Genomic DNA, 16,591 nt, shown 5'->3' with positions numbered 1-16,591 from the left:
AGGCTTTAGGATTGGTTTATTATAGTGCCAAAATTCCTAATGCAATATTTAAAATTATACATAATCTTTAAATCCCCCCAAAAAAACCCCAAACTCAAAATCTTCTATGGCTATATTTGTATTCTGGACATTTTCTTTCATACTAATGGTTAACTGACACTTCAAATTAATAAAAATAAAACTCCCAAACCCACTGCCATTGAGTCAGTTCCTACACCTATGTAGTTTCTGAGACTTTGTACATCTTCATGGGATTCAGGGAGAAATTGGTGGGTTTTAACCAAGGACGTGGCAGTTACCTTCCCAACGCTTACCCAGCAGTGCCACCAACTGGTCTTTAATGACATCTAATAACTTTCAGATTTCTCATTTATATCCCTACAGACTTTGTCTGTGCATATGACTATCCTCTGGGGATGGAGATTTTAAAGTGAGATTTCTGGGTCTTCTTTCACAAAATTCTCAGAATGTTTAGGGTGGAGCCAAGAATCTGGGTCACTTATACTCAATATCATTCAAGGCTGGTGGGAAAGATAACTGCTATTAGCAACAGCAGTATTTTAAGAGATATGGATCGCATTGATGTTTCATGATGAGCAGCCACCATATATGAAAGGAGCCTTGGTAGCTCAATGGTAACACTTCACTGCCAACTCATTGGATGATAGTGATTTTCTTTCTCACTTAGGAAGTTGCAGTAGGTCAGATACTCCCACTGTAATACCATTTTTAGAATACTTCTATACCCTAAAACCTTTTAAAGAATTGTTTCCAAATGGTAAACGTGTTTGCTGTTAGATAATAAATTCCCATATTCCTTACATTGATCTATGACATCTTTATGATCATGCACCAATTCAGCCATATCTACATGTAGAATTCAGTGGCATTATGTTTTTCAAATTGTGCAATCATTCCCACTCTTTCTTAAATGATTATACTTCCTGTTAACAAAAAATGACTGTCTCCTGTCTAATTTTTTGGATTGTTTCCATTTCCTCCAGTTGAATGGTTCGTTAATAGAGCCTGATGCTCCAGAAAGACTTCTTCACAAATTAAGTGAGGCTCTTGTTTGTTTTGAAGGCTTTAGTTTTTAAAAGAATTATTTTTAATTGGGGGTTAATACAATATCACATAATTCAATAGTTCAATCGCATCAAACAGTAGTGTACAATTACAATTGCTAGCACGATTAGTTTCCAAACATTCTATTCCTTCCTGGACTCCTTGACATCCTCTCCCATTTATTTTCCCGCCAATACTAACACAGTATGCCCTTCCCTCCAAAAAAACTTATTCTACATGCTGTCTCTATAGAGTTGATAGGTTCATAAATTCTGGGCTTCATCTACCAAAAAACAGAAAAGCTGATGAGAGGGTGGTCTGAAAACTGCAGAATAGCTCTGGGCATGACTGAGCTTTTATAATGCACATCTCGCCACTAGGCGCGCATCGAGAAACTGAGTTAGTGCACTCAGTGGCCTCACTTGAGAAGTGAGCTTTTTCTGGTCACGAGAATTTTTCCATTAAAGCATTTTTGCTCAAACCTCATTTTTGTTGTTTTGTTTTGTTTTTTTGTGATGGCCAATTTAAGAGAATAGTATGAGCCTGTGAAATTTTGTTTCCTGCTCTGGAAAAATGCCACAGAAACTGTTGTGAGGTTGAACACAGCTTTCAAGGACAGTGTTAAAGTAAAAACTGAAGTGTATAAGTGGTTTTCTCATTTCAAAAGAGGTGTATTGGTAATTGATGGCAAACTCCCTTCTGGACATCCATCACTTCCTGAAAAGACAAAAACTGTTGACTCATGGTTCATTTGGAATTTGTTCTACCAGGTTAATCAAGTTTTCTCTTTAGAGGTTCGGAAAAGATTGCATAACAGTGTGTGACAAAATGGCAGACAAAGGCTGGTTTAGGCACCATGGCATGCACCTGCTCAGCAGCCATCTCCGGGCACCAGTTTTTGGCAAAAAATGCAGCATGCCTCTCTTGCCTCATGCGCTTTACTCACCTGACCTTGCTCTGTGAAAACTTTTTGTTTCTGTGAATGCAGCGGGACATGAAAGGAGAGAAATTGGGCGACATAGAAGAGGTTGATAAAACATGAGGGAGGTGCTGTCACCTATCCAAACAATGAGTTTGAAAAACGTTTCCAAAAATGGCATCACAGATTTGACAAATGCATTAAGTGTAATGAAGAATACTTTGATAGTGATGAATTTGTTTTGTATAAGTATTTCATGATATAGCTTTGGGAAAAAATGTTCCATTGTGTGAGTGTATGGGGGGGGTGTTACTCCTCATATAACACAAACTCAAGAGCGTGACCCCCCAATGACATCACACTGCTGAGATAAACCATAATGTGAACACAAATCAGACAAACACAATGCAGAAAATGTGCAGTGTGCATCAGAGGGGGTGCCAACTGACAAGGTCTTGCCAGTTCAAGTCACGTTTATCCCTTTGATCTTTTATATTTACCATATATACTCGTGTATAAGTTGAGTTTTTCAGCACATTTTTAATGCATTTTTTGGTGGTAAAACTAGGTACCTAAACTGATATTCGGGTCAGTTTATACTCAAGTATATATGGTAGTTCTCCCATGCACTCTATTTAATAACCACTTTCCTCCCATCTCTGAATTGTGGAGAGGGAGATCATCAGAGTCTTATTTCCTATGAAGGTTCCAGAGATGTATCTTAGGCTCCCACTGTCGCCCACAGCCTTCTGAAAACCAAATTCTCACAACGTAGGGCCAGATATCATAGCCACCTTCAACTTCTGATTATATGATGTACATTCCTGTGGTGACTGATGATAGCGTGAGAATACTGTGCACTGAGTTGACATAGCTATAAATATTTTTGTCTTAACGTTTAAGGTGTAAAAATTATCTTGAGGTAGTAGAATCAGGAATTCATCTAGTCTCTATGGTTAAATTTCATGAGCACTTGAAACTTTTTTCTGCTTTTCTCCTTCCCTTGATAGGGATTCCTCTAAATTATTTTTAATCAAAATATTCGGTGATGGTAGGCAGGCACCATCTTGTTCAGGTCTCAGGGGCAGTTGAGGCTCTGGGGCAGTAGAGGTCCGTATAATTTAATTTACTGAATGTTAATTGCTTTTTAAAGAGCCAGTCCTCCCTGACTTTCTTTTGTTATTCCTTCTTCAGCCCTTTCATTTATTTATGTTTATTTGCTCTCCCTTTCTTCTTTCCTTTAATATATATATCTCAAAGAGGTACTATATAAATGTCAGGAATAATGCCACATGCTTGGTTAACATCAGCATGTCCTCTCTCGGTCCATAACTACCCAGAGTTTCAGCCTGTAAAAGTTAGAATGTTGCCTTTCCAGATTCTGCCACAGAGGCAAACACAACCTACTCTCACTCTTCTGCCTCTCACTGCTTCTCCTAAGTGTACTAACACATTAAAATGATTCACATAACTTATTATTACTCATTTAGTATAACCAGATGTGATACAAGTAGCACAAGGCAAGGTTTAGGAGAGGTCCTGACACCACAAGTCTTTTTGTTGTGCCAGCAACTTACCACCCTCTCTGGTGCACTGATGTTCTCACCACTCTTTCCATACTGCCATTGGATAGATTCCTACACCAAGAGAATCTATACAGGATTCCCAAGGCTAGAAATCTTCTCAGGAGTAGATACGCTCAACTTTCTTTCTCGAAGCTGCTGGTGGGTTTGAACCCCTGACCTTTTGGTTAGAAATCCCAGTGTGACTTGCGCCACCAAGGCTTCTCTGCCTTCCGTAATCTCCCTGCTTTGAAGTCAATTATGATTCCTTGTGACCATATAGGACAGGGCAGAACTGCTCCTGTGGGCTTTTGAGACTGCGGAATTGAAAACCTCATCTTTCTTCCTTGGGGTAGTTGGTCGATTTTAACGGCTGCCTTTGTGATTAGGAGCCTAATTCATGCCCACTGTGCCACCAGGGCTCCGCAGAAGACCCCAAAGCAAGAGCTCTGAGCTCCAGGGGCCCTTATAAGTCATTTAGCCCTTCATGTAGATGCACGGCTGAAAGCTGTTACGTATATAGGAAGTAACGAATACATATGATTGATTCCACCTTCTCTGAAGCTTGCTACCTGGATGGAGCCTGCGCAGCCACTACTCATTTCCGTTTATTTAAGAGTTGCTGAGTTATTTAAGAAAACAAATGGGTTCTTTGTATTCTCCAGATTTCCCAGAGCTATTTTTAGAAATAAGAAAAGAGTCAAACCTGCTTGGTGTCTGACCTATACAACGTCAAAGTAATTTTGAATTCTAAGACATATATCTTCAAGATAAATTTTAACATAATAAAGTAAAGTAAAGTGGAGGTGCTAAATTTTATCTATAAGAAATTCGAGTGATCATTTAGGTACAGGAAAAATCTCTTACACAATCCTGAAACCTGCTATATTCTCAATGGTTGCTCTCAGAGAGCTTTTGCAAGGAGTGAACAAAAGACAGTTTATTGAATTTCTTCTTCTTTGAAAAACTAGTCCTTCCTTTTGAAGTACAGTAAAACAGGTGAAAGGTAAATAGTAGGGGAGAAAGGACAGGAAGCAGCGAGGGAGAGAACTGCATGCTGGCTGCTCTGTCCCAGGGTAACTGAGCTTTGACAGTGAAGTGTGCCCAACTATCAATATCCTTCATGACGAGCTGAGACCGCATTGCCGAGACGCATTCCTCCAGTGCTGCATCTGCGGCTGTGAAAAGGATTGAAAAAGACGGAAAGCTGGAAAAGGCCATTGCTTTTCCAGAATGTCCCCGTGATCTTTTTATAGTGCCCTAGTTTTGTGAGCGCTTCCTTTAGCCGTAGGTCTACTATTTCATTTTTTGTTTTGTTCTCATGATTTGGAAATATGATTAGAGCTTACAGTGAAAGATGAGTTGGCTCGGAGAATTATGCTCTGGTTTCAGGGAAGAAAATATAATTTCAGTCCAGAACACACACACGCACGCACGCACACACACACAAACACACACACACACACACACACACACACAAATAGACCTAAAAATAGAAAGAAAGAGAGACGAGCAGGAAGAAAAAAATTAAGAACAAGGAATGAATGGAATGGAATATGATGGTTACTACAGGTGAGCAATATGAATTCCTATTCTGTGACTGAATAAAGAAATAATTATTAATGTTGTTTAAAAAGATATAGAAATATCATTTGTGTATATATATATATATATATATATATACACAAATGATATTTCTATATCATATATATATATATTCCTGGTGGAAGAATGAGGGGGGAAAAGAAGGGGAAGAGATAGAGACTCATCTACAGATGAGTAGCTCATGGGGTGCCAAAGAGCATGGCATTTCCCTGGGGATTTCTGGAAAACGTACCTTTAAGCAATCTAGACATGACCTAAATATGCTAGGGTTTGAGGCTGGCTTCCGCCTGCATAGGACCCCGTGAGTTGGCATCTACTCAGTGGCAGTGGTTGTTTGGTACGTTTATAGACCGTGTTTCTCCATGTGAGAAGTAAAAAGGAAGTGGGCTTAATTTTGTTCATTCTTCTGTGTTTACAGAAAACAGTTGAATTTAAGAAAGCTGGAAACCGAAGGCTCTTGTACTTTACTGAGTCATATTACAATTTAGTATTGTTCTTCCTGATATTTTTGAGCTAGATCTTCCATAGTAGGTTACACATTTATCATAGGGTCCATAGATAAATGCTTTCACAGCCCCCCTGGACGGTTTCAGCAACAGCCCCCGCCCCCGGGGGGTGGGCAGTATCACCCACTTTGAGAAACACTGGGTTAGAGCTTTAAATTGTGCCTTACAAATGCAGTTACTGGGGATTTTTATTAGATTTATCCATGTACTTTACTCTTCTTATGCTTTTTAAAAAATATTCAACAAATATTGAAGGCTTATTATCTCCTGGGAACTCTATGAGGTACTGGATATGGAATTCCAAGCAAAAACAGGGTTCTAGCAATCTGGATATTATATGTAATAAAAAGACAAGTATAAACAATCATGCAGAATATACATTTTTAAGTGGAGACTAATCTTATAAATCAAAATCAATGTTATTAGAGATGTTAAAGGAGATCATTTATGCAGGGACATAGGGAAAAGTAACTGTATTAGTCTGGGTACTTTAGAGAAACAAATCCACAGGAAATCATGTATAAGAGAGAGTTTTATATAATGGTTAAATGCACATCAAGATAACATCCCAACCCAGTGCTGCCCAAGCGCACAAGTCCAACATTGACCCATATGTCTGACACCAATCCACAAAGTCCTCCTCCATGTCACAAAACACACATTATGTCACCGACTGCAGGAGGAAACTTGGATCAGTGAACATGAAAGCATCTCAGCGCTGGCAGAGGTCTCCACATGGCTGGTCCAGCACCCAGGGCTGCATAAGGGTAGGTCCATGCGGCTTCTCCTTGTGATGTCTTGCAGGAAGTGAGCCTTGCCGGCTGAAGTAGGGAACTGGCTAAGGCAGCTGCACCCTATTCCGACCATCAGAAAGCAAGAGACCTAAGAACCTTGAAAGGCGAGGCTCACCAAGCCAGTTATCTCTATTCCCTTCAACTAACCCCACATGTGTTTATCGGCCATGTTGGCACAATAAACTAACCTCAGTAACGTTTAAAAAATGTGCTGAAGAGTGTTTTAAAGCTTAAAATTTGAGGACTACGTTTTGGGAAGCCCGTGATTTAAGTGAGAGTCTGAAATTCATTTTTGAGTCTTCAAAAATATTCAGCCTCCATTGACTTTTTTCTGAACATTACTGATGAGCAATGTAAAAAGCTATGCCTTTGGATAAAGTGTGTTTCAGAGTGGATGCCTCATCCTCCATTAGGCAGCCCAGAGAAAGGCTAGCCCTCAGGACTTGCTTGGCTGTGCCCTTGAAAATTGGTCTGCTGGTGTAGAAATCCTGTCATAGTAAACCATATGACTGCCTGATTCAAAATAGCCAATACCAATCTATTTCACTCACCAGTGCCTAAAATATCAATCTTTAAAGTGTTGCAGAGCAAGGATATACTTTAAGGTCTAAGGTAAGCTTGATTCAAGTCATGGTATTTTCAATGGCCTCATATTCATATGAACATTGGACCCTGAAGAAGGAAGAACAGAAAATAATCCATGCATGTGAAGTTTGGTGGCTGGTGAAGCATACTGAAACTGCGCACAGGCTTCCAAAAGAAGTAACAAATACACCTGTGAAGAAGTACAGCCAGAATTCTTCGTGAGATGGGGATTTTGAGATGTCCTTTCACCCACTTTGGGCATGTTATCAGGAGAGATCAGTGGCTAGGAAAGGACAATATGCTTGCTCAACTAGAGGGGCAGCGACAAAGAGTAAGACCCTCGGCAAACTGTATTGACCCAGTGGCTGGAGTGCTTGTGAGGGAGTGCGAGGCAGGATGGCATTTCCTTCAGTTGTGCGTGGTGAGCTATAAGTTGGGCATAGCTCTTCACAATCACAACAGGCTGGTACAGCAACAGGGTAGTACAGGGATGAGTCCTACCTTGAAAGACTTGGTCAGAGAACCTTAACAGATCTTATAAATTTTCCTAATCTGAAGTAGTGCAAAAGTCCCAATATGATCCCTTTTCTTCATTCTGTAGTCTTATCTGAAATTGTGATGACTTACTCAGCTGCCATTCATAATTTTGTGCATTTCCTTTGTTCTTCATGTCCTATATATGTGGCTGTGTTTATATGAATCCTTGGGCACCAATATGGTTCTGTCCTGATGGTTTTCTTTTTTTAGAATGATTTGACTTCACTTAAGACTTGATAAATGTAACTCTATTATTTATATTTAATCTTGGGTCCTCTTCCCTCCCCTATAGCAGGAGGATGAGCAGAGACACCACCCCCACCCCTCCCCCCAAAAACCCTGAAAGCAAATAGTAAACAGAAAAAAAATGTGAGGAAGTAAGAATAGGAGGGAATGCCTTTTTTTAAAAAATCATTTTATTGGGGGCTCTTACAGCTCTCATAACATTCAATACATCAATTGTATCAAGCATATTTGTACATATGTTGCCATCATCACTTCCAAAACATTTTCTACTTGAGCCCTTGGTATAAGCTCCTCTTTTTTCCTTTCCCTCCCTCATCCTTCCACCCTCATGAATCCTTGATCAACTATATACTGTTATTATTGTTTCATTTCTTATACTGCCTGTTGTCTTTCTTTACCCACATTTCTGTTACTTGTTCCCTTTTTGGGGAATATGTAGCCATCCTTGTGACGAGTTTCCTCATTTTCCCCTTCCCCCTCCTCGACCATTTTCTTCCCCTCATGATATTGCTACTCCTACTACTGCTCTTGAGGGGTTTATCTGTCCTGAATTCTATGTGGTGAAAGCTCTTATCTGTACCAATGTGTGTTCTCCAAATTCACCAGGTTTGTGGACTAGAACTGGGTCATAGGAGTAGGGGGGTGGGGGGGGGAGTATTCAGGAACTAGAGGATTGATGGGGTTCATTGGTGTTATACTGCACCTTGGCTGAATCAACCCTTCTTGACACTTCTTTACAACTCAATAAAGTACAAGAACGTTTTGTTTCCTTCTGTGTGGGGCTGTGGGTATCCATTCCAAACCTCCTCGTTCACATCAGTATAGTTGTTTGGATCTTTTGATACCTGATCCTCATAATCACACAAGCTGGTATGCTTCTTCCATGTGGGCTTATTTGCTTCCCTGCTAAATGGCTCCTTGTCTAACCTCAAGCTTTCAAGACCCCAGACATTATATCTTTTGATAGTTGGACACCATCTGCTCTATTCACATTTGCCTGTGCACCCATTTTGTCTTCAGTGATTGTGTTGGGAAGGTGAGTATCAAAGAGTACCCAGTTATTAGAACAAAGTGTTCTTGTGTTCAGGGAGGCCTTGAGTAGAGGTCTAAAGTCTGTCTGCTATTTTAATAATTAACATATAAATATATGTACATTGGCCTCTATCCTTTTCATTAGAAATTAGCATATGTACATATATACATGCCCATAGCTATACCTCTATAAATAGCTTTTGCCTGCTATCATGCTCACCCTCCTATCAGCTCTCAGTAATTCCTCTAGAAACCCTGTACTTGATTAAACCCCTCCAGGCATTATACACCCTCCTTGCCATCAACTTTAGTTCTTTGTTGTTCCCTTATCCCTGATTTGGTGGCTTCCCACTTCCCCTCCTCTCCCATGCCCCGCTCCCCCGAACTGCCAGTCCTATTGTTTTCTCCTCAGGATTGTTTGCCTTGCCTATGTTATATAGATAGACATAGGAAAAACAAACAAACAAAAACAGAAAATAAAACAAAAGGGAAAAAAATAGCTAGTTCCAGTTCTAACTTTTGCTCATGGGCCAGGGATGGGAACAGCCTTGCTAGCATGAAGAATACATTAGAATGCAGATGCAGTTAGGTTAGAATTTAGAACCCAAGCATTTGATTTTCTTTAGGATCCATTTACATTTGTTTTAGTTTTCAGTATTTTCTGCCTTCTCTTTGATTGCAGTTTTTATCTGTTTTACTGTGATCTTCCTGTTAGTTTTTTAGTTTTTGCTTGTTTTCTACCATTTTTCTGTATTTGGAATCCAGGATATGTAAATCTATAGAGACAGTAACTGAATTACTAGTACGTTGGAAATGTGGCAGAGAAAGTTTGCGGGGAGGGGATATGGAGATCTAATAATTATGATTACAAGATTGAAGAGTATGTTCTTAAACTGATTATGGTAATAATTGTACCTTCTTAATATGATTGAACTGATGGATTGTATGAGATGTATATGAATTATATGTTAAAACTGCTGGGTGAAATAGGAAGTCAGCATAATATAAAACTATTGGTATCATGTCGGGGTAACTTGTGACATCATGTTGGAGGGTGCCCATCATTTGTAGCACTCCAACCAGCTAGGAGCTGCCTGAGACAGGTGGAGGAACTACTCAAGACTCAGAATCGAGTCATGAGGGAGAGGTGAGGGATACAAGAGAGAGAAGACCCTATGAAGCTTCTCCACTCACCAATTTTCAAGCCAAAGAAGAAAGTTTACCAGGTTCAAATGCAGGGAGAGTAATAGGGAACCGTGACTTCAGGCACAAGATGTTTTCATGATGCATGATTAGCAAACATCCTTGGACTAGCAAATATTCTCATATAACTAACAAACATTCTAATATGATTAACAAACATTTTTGTATGCCTGCATATTTTTAAATTTTTTTGTTTTTAATCATTTTATTGGGGCTCATACAACTCTTATCATAATCCATACATACATCAATTGAGTAAAGCACCCTTAGACATTCGTTGCCCTCGTCATTCTCAAAATTCTCCTTCTGCTAGAATCAGCTCATTTTCCTTTATTCCTCCCTCTCCCTCCCTGCTCCTGCCTCCCTCATGAACTCTTAATAACTTACAAATTATTATTTTATCTTATCTTACACTGTCCAGCGTCTCCCTTCACACACTTGCCTGCATATTTTGAACTGATGGACTTATTTTTGTCTCCAGCAAGGAGTCTCCTTCTCACTCAGAGTCTGCACCAAGTTCTTAGAAAATGTAAACAGTTACGCAGGTAAAGCTTACTCATAGTTGTTGCACCCAGGCTATCCCCCCAGGGTAACAGAACTCAGAATCGCCCCCCCCCATACACACACAAAACTTCAATCAACTAAAATTGTAATAAGAGGTAAAATATACATTTATTTTTTTAAACAAAAAACATGAGAATTTACAATGGCATTAAGATAAACCCAATATTCTGATTATATACATTTTGCATATAAATAACTCACATGTAGTTCTAAATATACTAATCATGTTTTTACTAACTGTACAATTTTAATACCTGAATTATATTAACAATCTAACATATACAGTTTCGCCTAAATATTTCAAAACTACAATGGTGTAGAAAGTCTAAAAGTTTAACTATGTTTTTCATCAGTCTCAAATCAAGAACATCAAGACTGTATAAGAATCACATTTTCCTCTTAATGTATGCCTCAGGGCAGATGGCAGACAGTGTAATAAATCAGTATTGTTCTTCTGTCTAGAAGGTCTCAGTTCAAATCCACCAGCCACTCCTTGGGAGAAAGATGAAGCTGTCTGCTCCCATAGAGATTCAGATTCTTGGAAACACTATGTAGGGTGCCTGTGAATCAGAACTAACTCTATAACAATGGTTGTCATGTGGAGTACAAATCAGATATTATGAAATATTCTGGATACATAGTTTTCATATCATTTACCTCTAACAAAAACACAATATGGGAGATATTACTTTTGTTAAAAACAAAAACCAGTTTAGATATACCTCCACTCGCCCATACCCATTGTTTTTTTTGTTCTATTTATTAACATCTGGCCACAGTATGGTACATTTCCCAGTTGTGAGACATTATAGTTAACTAAGTGCATACTTGACATGAAGATGTATTCTTGTGTTGTACAGTGCCAGAGATTTGACAAATGCAAAATGTCATGTGGTCACCATTACAGAGTCATGCAGAACGGTTTCCTTGCCTATAACTGCACTTTGCTTCACATCTCCATCCTTTCCTTTACAATTTTGCAAACCTGAGCCCTAAAGAGAATATGCAACTTTTCCCATGACCTAGTACTTACACTTATATTTTGTAACTTTAATATTAGATAGTATTAAAAAACACAACATCAACAAAAACTAAAAGCAAAAGAATAAAAAGAGAAAATAGGGAAAGGAAGAAGTTCCAATTGCATCAAGATGAGCTCAATTTCTGGGAGTAAATAAGAAACGTGCTAATAATGCAAAGCAAACACGTTAACATAATGTACTTGGGTCTTTTCAACTTAACGTGCAGTTGGCTTTAACGAGACTATTTTAATTATTTCTGGAGTAGCCGGGGAGAATAAAATCAGAAGTGTTTTAATATTTTTCCCCTCAGATGTTATTTATTTTGCAATGTTGCTAAAACCCTAGAATTTAGAGTTGCTCATTTGTCTTTCTCTTTTCATTTCTGTTCAGGTTACCTGCTCTAGAAGTGCTTCATGGGAATGATTCTTACTGAATAAATAATCATTGTTTATAGTCTCTAGTTCTATCCTGAATATTCCATGGAAAAACTACATTTATTTTTTACGGTTAATATAATCATGTCAAAACAATAACTGACTCAAATATATTCACAGTCAATTTCCAAATAGAACTCTAATTTCTGCAGAAATTGTTCAGAAGGTCTGTATTCTAGTTTGAATCAAACATGGTATTTGCATCTTGTATTGCATGCTGCTGAACGATATTATATGATTTTTCCCTTATAAACCATATCAATCTTTTAGCTCTCTTGATAGCTAACTGCGGAGAATCTGAAGAAATGATAGTGCAGCTTTCAGCTCTAAGGTTTACTTTATTACTGTACCAAAAAACAAAACAAAAACAAAAAGATGTCTTTGTATTTATATGAATTTGTTTTGTTTTGCATTTCTAGAACCTCAACCTACTGGCTCTCTCGCATCCAATCATTTCTCTACTGCAATGAGAACGGCCTCCTGGGCAGCTTTTCAGAAGAGACACACTCCTGCACGTGTCCCAATGACCAGGTGGTCTGCACCTCCTTCCTGCCCTGCACCGTGGGCGATGCCTCAGCTTGCCTGACCTGCGCGCCAGATAACCGTACTCGATGCGGCTCTTGCAACACCGGCTACATGTTGAGCCAAGGTCTCTGCAAGCCTGAAGTAGCAGAGTCCACAGATCACTACATTGGCTTTGAGACTGATCTCCAAGACTTGGAGATGAAATACCTGTTGCAGAAAACAGACAGGAGGATAGAAGTCCATGCCATTTTTATTAGCAACGATATGCGTCTCAATAGCTGGTTTGACCCCTCTTGGCGCAAGCGGATGCTCCTCACCTTGAAGAGTAACAAGTACAAGTCGAGTCTGGTCCACATGATCTTAGGTCTCTCTTTACAAATCTGCTTAACCAAGAACAGCACCTTGGAGCCAGTGTTAGCGGTGTACGTCAACCCCTTCGGAGGCAGCCATTCTGAGAGCTGGTTTATGCCTGTGAATGAAAACAGCTTTCCGGACTGGGAGCGGACTAAACTGGACCTCCCTCTGCAGTGCTATAACTGGACACTGACTCTGGGGAACAAGTGGAAGACGTTTTTTGAGACAGTGCACATCTACCTGAGGAGTCGCATCAAGTCAAATGGTCCAAATGGCAATGAGAGCATTTACTATGAACCTTTGGAATTTATTGATCCTTCTCGGAACCTGGGCTATATGAAAATCAATAACATTCAGGTGTTTGGCTACAGCATGCACTTTGACCCTGAAGCAATTCGAGACTTGATTTTGCAGCTGGATTACCCCTATACTCAGGGATCCCAGGACTCCGCACTTTTGCAACTCTTAGAGATAAGAGACCGTGTAAATAAACTCTCGCCACCTGGTCAGCGTCTTCTAGATCTTTTCTCTTGCTTGCTTCGTCATAGACTCAAGCTGTCTACTAGTGAGGTAGTAAGAATTCAGTCTGCTTTGAAGGCGTTTAATGCCAAATTGCCAAACACAGTGGATTATGACACTACCAAATTATGTAGTTAACCATAAATGTCAAGCACAACCCCAAACCTCGGATGAGTTTCTACAGTGCTTTTGTGGAACAGTTTATGTTTGGAAGAGTACATTTAAATTGTCTTTTCAATATATGTCTTATATCAGTCAATAGCATTGGATGGCAATTTACACACATGAACTTTCTGACAATGAATATATTATACTGCAGTTTGGGTTTATGAATGAAATAAATACTGACACCAGTCTAGAAGACCTTCTACTTTTTACAATAAATTTCATTTGTAATTTTATATGTTCCGTGGCAATGCTTTTGTGCATTATATCCTCTAGAGGGAACATAAAATGATACCAATAAAATTTTTGTAGCTGAACAGTTATTAAAAAGAAGTGCTGTGGGATTCCTTACCCCTACCCCATGAAATAAGTTCTATTTTGATATAGTTTCTAAAACCATGGTGATTTTTCACTAAGATTCTTTTCTTTTCTTAATGGGAACAGTGGAAGGTCCCTTTCAACAATCTATATTGAAATCCCAATTAGGGAGAATGCTCAATATTCAGTTTTGGTTTTTATTTGTTTCATTAAAAGTATAATGGCATTGGTTTATAAGTCATTTCTAGTGACAGCATCATCATTTAAATAGTCAGGCAAACTATTTCACAAATCAAATTCAGAACACTCCAGCAGACATACTGAAAAATCTGTGAGCTTATAAGCATATCATGAAGAAGCAAACCCTTAATTTCCTTAGCACCTTGTCATGTCACTCTTTATTCTGCATCCTGATAACCAATAATCAGCACACTCTGAGAAATCATTTTCACTTCAAGCACTAAAAACTTAGTTATTCTTGCATTTTGCCCATGTCAACAAAATAACATTTTGAGAATCCACAAATTGTAATGCATTGGAGTAAAATACATGCTCAAAGAATTAAATTCAAATGTGAATAGGCATATTTATTTTTCTTTCTGAGACACTATTGTTGAAAGATATTTTGAGGAGCAAACTATTTAAATATAAAACTGACTTCAGTTCCAATTTTTCATTTGAAGGTGACATTGAGATCTCATATTATCGGGGTATAATATTAGATGTATAATTAGTACTTTTTCTATGAATTTAAATTGTATTTTTGTTTAGATATATAAATGTATCTGTAAAGTGTGTTTGTAATATTTATCACACAACTATTGTCTGAATATTTTATAAATATTTCCTTGTCATTTAAGCAAATGTGTTGCCCAGACTGGCTTTCCTGTTGAGGTTGTGAAGGAATTTTTCAGAGGACGGAGGCAGGAAATAATGACATGGCTGGGAAGAATCAGACAGGTGACTAAACGATTGCATAGTCGTCTTGGACTCTGAAATATTTGTTTTGATTGCAAAGCAGTATAAGGACAAGCAGACTTTTCAGAAAACAGACAGTTACTGGATAACTACCACATGCAAAATATTGCTCTGCTACCTAGTATCTGGGTAGCTGAATGTCTTACTTTGTACTCTAAAGTGCTAGATACATTTAAAGTGGATTTTTCTTCCAAACTTTACTTTCTGCTGTTGTAGGTTTTCGTGAGTAAATACACACAGTTGTTAAGCATTCATTATCTTTCGGTGTCTTACCTGCCATCTTTTTCATTAATTCTAATCATTCATAACTTGCCAGAGTAAATTTTGGGCTGTCAACTCCATTTTCTAGGTGAAAAAATAACCCAACAAAAACAAGGCTCAGAGTGGTTTTGTCAAACTGAAAGATCAAGATTTTAGTACAGATTTTTCTGGAATAAATCTGTCCTCTTTTTCATTACACCATTGGTGGAATAGGGACCACTTCAAAAATTGAAGTATAAATCAACCAGGATGATGAAACACATACCTGCGCATTACCTGAAAACATTTTAATTAAACTATCATTTTATCCTCTAAAATCAATCTTAGGCAGTGATCAGGTCTATCAAATATATACACTTTTTTAATTTAGCCCTCACAGTTGCTACCAGTCCCCTTTCTACCAATGTCTGAGCAGCGGAAGCTCAGATGTCCAAAGGTTCTCAGAACCCACACATCTCTTAAGCAACATACAGTCTACACTTCCTGCTCTGAACAGCAGTTCTCTAGTACTTAAAGGAATTGTCAGCAATGTTAATTTACTTATTGCACACTGACTGCAATGGCTTATGATGGAAATGTTTCTAATACTAAAGTTAAGAGCATACCTAAGCGTTTATGCTTGGACTACTTGTGCCTGGCTTAGAATAGCACTATTTAATCCCCAGTTCTCTTGGTAACACTGAGTGAGTTCTTTGCATCTCCGTGTCTAGTTCCGCCCTGAAGGTACAGGCTCATAGGAACCCCTTCCTCCAGCTGTTTGGCAAAGACAGCATGAATTCTGTGTAAGTAGCCTTACTAAACAAACTCCAAAATGTTATACAAATTTAAAGATATAAATCAATATATTATCTCCGTGCTTCTATTTATCCTATCTCATCATATGTTATGTCACATCCTCTAAGCAATGGACTAAAAATTATCTAAATCAACACAATCTGTGTTTACCAAAGATTTCTTTATTTTGTATGAGGAAATACAATCTATGTGTTTCCATTTTATCTGACATGGCCTACATAAAACATAACTGCTCATAATTTTTTATAAATTTGAAAATTTTAATAAATATAACTTAACTGTCAAACTTTTATTTAGAGTAAAACAGGGTATTTCACTTGGCCTTTTGATATACCTAGTTCAGGTCTTTAAATTTATCGTGAATTCAATAATTCAATAAAGTTTAAAATTCTTTAAATAAAAATTTATTAAGAACATATTCTCTTCAGGAACATACATTACTGCTTGAAGTATTTTGACAAGTATCATAGTATTACCTGAGTTGGTATCCTGGAAATGTCAAATCTGCTTACAGCAGTTAAACGAATATGCAGTGGTCACTCTCAACAATAAAATGAAAGTGCTGAAATGGCTGGCAGTCCTCTCTACCTAGATTTAAATAA

The 16,591-nt window shown here is 38.3% G+C and overlaps 1 protein-coding gene across 2 annotated transcripts in view; it reads left to right on the top strand.

The window, feature by feature from the left end:
- BRINP3 (BMP/retinoic acid inducible neural specific 3) overlaps nucleotides 1-13,610 on the top strand; it is a 493,055-nt gene extending 479,445 nt beyond the window's left edge. For both annotated transcript variants that reach the window (XM_075540509.1, XM_075540510.1), the window contains one exon: nucleotides 12,494-13,610. In XM_075540509.1, the coding sequence (XP_075396624.1) occupies nucleotides 12,494-13,610 (1,117 nt within the window). The remainder of the gene's footprint in view (nucleotides 1-12,493) is intronic.
- The last annotated feature ends 2,981 nt before the right edge of the window (nucleotides 13,611-16,591 follow it).

Source organism: Tenrec ecaudatus, chromosome 1, assembly GCF_050624435.1.
Source record: "Tenrec ecaudatus isolate mTenEca1 chromosome 1, mTenEca1.hap1, whole genome shotgun sequence".
NCBI lineage: Eukaryota > Metazoa > Chordata > Mammalia > Afrosoricida > Tenrecidae > Tenrec > Tenrec ecaudatus.
Note: the sequence above shows the minus strand (reverse complement) of the source record. Positions and strands in the feature narration are given on the sequence as shown.